At 31.9% G+C, this 6,345-nt stretch overlaps 1 protein-coding gene and 1 pseudogene across 3 annotated transcripts; both read right to left on the reverse strand.

Moving 5' to 3' along the window:
* Positions 1–784: 784 nt before the first annotated feature.
* LOC133790993 (bidirectional sugar transporter SWEET16-like) lies at positions 785–2,560 on the reverse strand. 3 transcript variants are annotated; one of them, XM_062228866.1, is made up of 7 exons: positions 2,542–2,560; positions 2,309–2,423; positions 2,176–2,212; positions 1,854–2,064; positions 1,591–1,752; positions 1,321–1,440; positions 785–1,187 (listed from the first exon to the last, which is right to left on the reverse strand). In XM_062228866.1, the coding sequence occupies exons 2-7, from the start codon at positions 2,343–2,345 to the stop codon at positions 1,002–1,004; spliced, it is 753 nt and encodes a 250-aa protein (XP_062084850.1). In that variant the 5' UTR covers positions 2,346–2,423; positions 2,542–2,560; the 3' UTR covers positions 785–1,001. The 3 variants fall into 3 exon arrangements, with proteins under 3 accessions (XP_062084850.1, XP_062084851.1, XP_062084849.1); XM_062228867.1 differs by lacking the exon at positions 2,542–2,560 and having other exon boundaries at positions 2,004–2,064; positions 2,309–2,496; XM_062228865.1 differs by lacking the exon at positions 2,542–2,560 and having other exon boundaries at positions 2,309–2,496.
* A 2,306-nt stretch (positions 2,561–4,866) lies between these two features.
* LOC133791512 (uncharacterized) lies at positions 4,867–6,031 on the reverse strand (annotated as a pseudogene).
* Positions 6,032–6,345: the final 314 nt, after the last annotated feature.

A 6,345-nucleotide genomic window follows, 5' to 3' on the forward strand; every position in this document is an offset into this window, starting at 1 on the left:
ATATTTTAATTAACAACTTATTGAAATGATAGTTAGTTAAACAAAAATAATGAAAATATCATCTTAAAAACACAAAGAATTTAATCAATTTTTAAGATGAATTTAATTTTTTTAAGATTAATAATTTGTTAATTAGATTTTAGTAATTTTTTGAGGTGAATAAATTATTTTATTTAATTTTTGGAAACAAAAAATTTACTTAGGTATTAAAGTGCAACAAAATGAGCTACATATGTATTAATACTGCAAATTTCTCAAAAGTGAATTTTATGGCCAATCGGGTGCTGTCACATGTACCGCCTGACTTACTTAACGGTTGAGGGACTAACGTCCGCACCAAATGCGTAACAGTAGAGATTTTCACCACCAAAAAATTTATACAGGGATTTAAGTGCAACAAAATGAACTACATAGAAATTAATGCCGCAAATTTCCCCATAATTAAAGCCAATTTAATTACCTACTAATACTCTCTTTTAATAAAATTATAACCTTTGTATATATACACCAAATGTAGTAACTTTTCCTCACAATGTTTTGTGGCTCACTGATTTGTCAACTTCCATACCATAAATCATAGTAATCTATCTAACACACCTCTCCGGGCCAGATATTCCCTACAGATAGATTGTAATAAATATTAAAATTATTGGAATCTGATAATGTGAAATCTCATCACCCAATTTCTCACCTAACCAAACAGGTCTGACACAAGGTTATTTCTAATAGAATTGCATTTCTAGTACCTAATAGTCCAGTGCTTCTAGTATCTACGATATGAAGATTCAATGAAAAACCAAAATGGTGAACTTCTAAAAATCTTTTTAATGCCAAGTACAGAAAAAAAGACATCTGATGCTAGTAGCTACTAGCTAGCCATAAAGATGTCTTGACTCGTATTAAAAGGAACACCTTCCATTCCTCTGCCCTTAATATGAGATTATTATCCTTATTACCAAAACCTTTATCTTCTGGCATATACAGACAATTTATGAGCAGCATTATACAATGACAGCAACACCATCTTCGTTTGTCTGTTCCAACTGTTTTGAAGATTTGATGAGCGGTTCTGTCTGCTGTTGATTGTCTAAATCGTCCCCCACTTGCCCGGATGACTTTGGCTTCCAGTATATTGCATAGAGAACCAGCTGAAGACTTCCAAGGAAAAATCCAGTCCCATTTGGTATCTGCACACAGTAGATAATATATCCATTTCATTTATCCAAATAGTTGACCAATACTGTGACTTAATAACCAAAACAATGAGGAAAAAAATTGTTTTCTATAGGAGAAGATATATGATATTTGAATGGAACTTACTCCAACAAATGTGTCTTTTGCAAGTACAGCATAGACAGTCCAAACTCCACCATTCAAGAAAAAGATAAGCGAAAGAAGGAATGGCATGTACTCAACACTTTTTGTCAAATATACTGTTTTCTGTAACATCAAAATGGAGCATTAGACTAAAGCAAATTCACTTGAAAAAAATCAAAGAAAGAATTGAAATGAAAAAGGGAAAGAAGAGAATATGCAAAGAAAGTAATTTTCTATTAATGCGTTCTCTTTCATGTATTCCTCATTTGTTACCATAGCAGAAAGAGGAGAAGCATAGGCAATCATACTGAAGATCATACACAACAACCCCGCAATATCAATTCGAGTATCACCGTGGAGAAGAAATTGGGTAAGCAAAATTGCTCCTGCTGGAAATACCACATCACAAACAACCACAAGAATAGCAGTCCTAATCTGATAACATAAAAGTAAGACATATGGTGAGTTAATTTGTGAGAAGGTAAGCTCATACATGATAAAAAAAGAGACGTGAAGTGGGAAAGCACAAAGGAAACCTTCATTCTTGGAGGTGCATAAAGAAGGAAGATGAATAGAAAAATAATCTCAACAAGAGCACCAAACATATTTATGGTAGCAATCAAAATACTGTCAGGTTTAATAACTCCATAGTAAACCCAAAAGTAAGCATTCAGTAATTTGCTAACATAAGGGATGCTCTCAAATTCCTCTGTTGATCTACGCTTCAGGATCCGCCAAAACACATTTCTGAATTCAAAAAGTCTATTTAAAGTTAAGTAAAAAAAAAAAAGAAACTTTTCAACTTAGACTAAGGTAAGAACTGAGGATGATAAACTGTGGCTAGGCTTAAGTACTTACGCAGGGGAAATATAGAGTAGCCCTGTTGTAATATTACCTGTATGAAAGCAAAGACCACTAGCATCATCAATTCACAATTCACAGTACAAACCAAATCATAGAGGAAAATATGTTGTACTTTATTAGTTATTACCTAGGAGACCAAAAAAGATTATTATGGCCCTCGCCATGCTCAACCTTTGTATAAGACTTGGGAAGTCTATTCCTTCTTTGAAGATGGGATTTTCTTAGATTCAACTTTCGTGGATCTGAAAGTATAGCTATAATCTTATTTTTTGTGGTGTTATGTTCTCTACTGGGTAATTCATCACACTATATTAGATAAGCAATGATATATTTATTATTCGCATAAAGTTAATATCTTACAGCTTGTTAGTCACCCAACAGGACAAAGTAGGACAGCGATGAGTAAATTGCAAGGGATCCATATATATTTTTAGACAAATCTTTAGCCTACAATGGAAGACCGAAAAAGAAAAGGAAAAACATAAACATAAGTTATATATATGAAAAACAGAGTTGAAAGTCAAGTCAATATAGTCATTATCATGGCATCATCTCAATTAGTGCACTCCTAATATCAGCAAAGTAGTGACAAAAAAACTTTTTGATTTTCACTTTAGAGTATCACGTAATTGTTAATTTTTTCTCCACAAACAGATTACGGAGAATCTTCACTGCAGGCTATTTTCCCCTGTTGATTGTTGAGGGCTAATAATATTATGTAAGCATGTAATATACAAAAGAAGCAATAAACCCCTTTAAAGTAGATAATTAACACAAAATTAAGATGAACGGCAAGCAATAATATTAAAAGAACACTATGTTAGGGTTTTATGCTCTAATTAAAACTTAATTTCTTTGTAATCTCATTTGTTATCAATAAAAGAATATAAATTATATTTTGACTTGGTCAATCACTTTGCTCACATATTTTATTTTCATGATTATTTATTAAATATAAACTTCTTTTAAATCACGATCATATAGCTAATCATATTTATAGTGACATAAACATAATGGAATATAAATATGATTATATGTTCAAAATAAGTTAGTCCTAAGATTAGTCAGTGCACATGATTTACACTGACTTGTTAATCTTCGATATGATCTACTAATACATTGTAGTGTTATGTTCTTTCCAGAACATTAGCAAACTAGATAAGATCTGATGTATTTGTTACATCAGACTGTACCGATATTGACAGAAGATAGGATAAGTAAACATACTGTTATTATCTATTCTAATCATATCATATAGTTGACCATAGGTCAATTCAATCTCAATTCTGAGTGGTTAGTATTCTAACTGATTGTATTATTTGAGTTCATTGACTTGTTCGGTATCAGCTTACCCTATGGATTAGGTCATACTTACATCTTGGAAACTCAGTAGTATAATTAAGTGGGAGTGTTAATCATAGAAATGAACATCTATAGCTTCTGATGAAGAAATGAAACGATGGTTTCCTTTTAGTTTAGTTCAAAGTGCTAAATGATAGATATCTCATTTCAGTAATTAATATTAGTTTATTGAAATATCATTTACAAGGAACCAAGTGTTTTAAAGATAAAATACAATGAGGGGTAAAATTGTATTTTAGTCTCATCTCATTGTAGACAGTCTATAGAGGATTGAGTGACAATTATGATTGTAACAATAGATAATTAATAATGTATCTATATTGATTATAGAGCGTTTTATGAATTCAAGAGTGCAATTCTGAGTCTTTAGTGGAGTCACAAGGAATTAATAAGTTAGAAAATTTATTTGTTAAATTTATGATAACTTATTGGAGCTTGGTTGCATAGGCCCATGGTCCCCATTGTATCTTTGATAAAATCATCTAGATAGTCTAAATAAATTGATTTAAGTATCAATTAGAACTATCAAAGTTGACCAAGTCAATTTTAGATAGTTTCACAAAGTTATGTAATTTAGAGAAGAAAAGAGAAATTATGGCAGATTTATTAATTAAGATAAATTGGTATCTAAATTAATAAATAAGTTTAAATCACGGTTCAAATTATAAATAATTATTTTGATAAATGATTTAAATAATTATTTAATTAATTAATCAATAGAAAATAATACGGACCTTGATTTTAAGTCCAACAGACTTATAATTAAATGAGAAATTTCACGAGCCTAAAGCCTATGATAATTTCAACCTAGGGCTGATAATTGGCTATTATTTTATTGATTTTTTTAATTAAATAAGTGACCGAATTGAGTCTATAAAATGAATGCTAAGTGAGAGTTGAAAACAGATTACAGAAAGACTATCTGATAGAAAATCAGAAGATCTATTCTTGATGCTCTAGGTTTTAGATTTTCTCTACAACATAAGTCATTTTCTAAGCCTCAATATTCTTTTCTTTTCTTCTCTTTGTATCTATCTCATGTGTTGAGAATCGCTCACTCTAGTCTAGGTGATTCTGAAGGCTGTGAAGAAAATTGAAGATCGGTTACGTTTCTTGGTGATACCCTGCGACAGAAAGGATACAAGGGTTAGAGAAACTGAAGGAAATACTCAATCATTCCGCTGCATATAATGTAAGTGTTCTTATCATTATTTCTGTTTGAATTCAATTTTAGAAACATGTTTTAGGTTGTCTCATATTAATTTGTTTAATATAAGATTTACATGAAAATAAACAAGTTCATGTATAAGTTTTCCCAACACACTAAACCATGAACATTTTAACCCTGAGTCTGACAGTTCCATACAAGCAAGATAAAGAACTTGAAAGTGGATACTAATATAAAAAATGAAAAATGCATAAAGTTATAACTACTCTGTGTATTTTCCTGATTGTCTCTCCTTTCCCCTCTTTTAAGTATTGAAACCAAACTCTTTGCATAAGAAAGAAGATGATTCCCGTGATATAGTCCGAAGGAGACGACATGATCACCGAGTTCTTTGTTGTGAATGTTGTAGAAGATGAGCTCGCCATCTTTGGTTTCCATGAAGAGCACATCAGCATCCCAAAATTCTAGTGGGTATTTAATGTTTTCTAGTGGACCAATAGTTAGATGTTTAGACCAAGAATAATCTCCTCGACAACCACCAGAAGAGGCATCCATGACCCACATATCAATAACTATTATTGGATCCAACTCAAGATAGAAAAACAGAATAAGACGATCATTCCAAACCACAAGATTTGTCCATTCAGAAAGCGTAACCCATTATCTTTCTGTGTATGGGACATTTTCTAGAGATGGTATGATCTGAAATACCCCGTCACTAACATCAAAAGAAAGAATGGTGTAAGTCCTGTACCAAAAGTACCAATAACAAACTACACCATAGTACACCACTTGGTAGTCAGAACTTGGAAAGTAGAGAATTTTTACATCCAACTCGATTTCTTTCTAAGAATTAGTACTCAAGGTGAATACCTGAGCTTTATATGGATCATCCCCATATTTACCATATTTATTTATAGACTTAATGTTAACAACCTTATACTCGTTAGCTCTTGAATCATAACTAAATCCAACTCCTACTGATGATGAGTCGTCATCAAGGAAGGCATTAGAAACAACATTGAGTTCCCTCATGGCAGAATTCAATAATACAAAGATATCATTCATATAATATGAAGATAGACATATGATGCCTTTACAATGGCCAACCAGTTTAAGCAAAGAACAACACGTAAGAAACTTGAGATTTTCAGTAGCATAAGGAATGTAATAAGTATCGTCGAGATCATCGCAATAATCATCTTCGAGATCATCACCGAACAATGTAAGGAAACAGTTTCCTTTTTGGCTTTCAGGGTTCCTAGTGGTTAACACATTGCTGAATTGTATGAATGGAGACCACAACTTCTTGCTCTTCATATTAGCAAGGTGTTTGGCCACAAATGCAGGGATTTTGATAAGAGAAGTGATCAAAATACGCCATGACTTACAAACACGCTTGAATCATCTCAGAGAATCAGGAGGCAGGCATGACATAATTTCCTCCATTAACTCATCTAGAAAATTCTCACAAAATGTCTGCATTTCAATCTGTTTTTCCCAATTCAAACTTTGTAAAAAAAAAAACCCAAAACGCTTGCAATAGTAATTCAAAGTATGTATAAACTAGGGTTTGAACTTGATTAGAAGCTTTAGATTACCACTATAGATCTGATCGCCTTCTTTGTAAATAT

This window comes from Humulus lupulus, chromosome 7 (assembly GCF_963169125.1).
Source record: "Humulus lupulus chromosome 7, drHumLupu1.1, whole genome shotgun sequence".
NCBI lineage: Eukaryota > Viridiplantae > Streptophyta > Magnoliopsida > Rosales > Cannabaceae > Humulus > Humulus lupulus.

What these genes read in the sequence shown, in the direction of transcription:
- LOC133790993 (XM_062228866.1), bottom strand. Translation starts at nt 2,345, where the DNA reads ATGGCGAGGGCCATAATAATCTTTTTTGGTCTCCTAG. An exon ending in ATGCACCTCCAAGAATGAAG is followed by an intron (nt 1,753 to 1,853) that starts GTTTCCTTTGTG and finishes TTATGTTATCAG; the next exon opens with ATTAGGACTGCTATTCTTGT. An exon ending in CTTCTCCTCTTTCTGCTATG is followed by an intron (nt 1,441 to 1,590) that starts GTAACAAATGAG and finishes TTGATGTTACAG; the next exon opens with AAAACAGTATATTTGACAAA.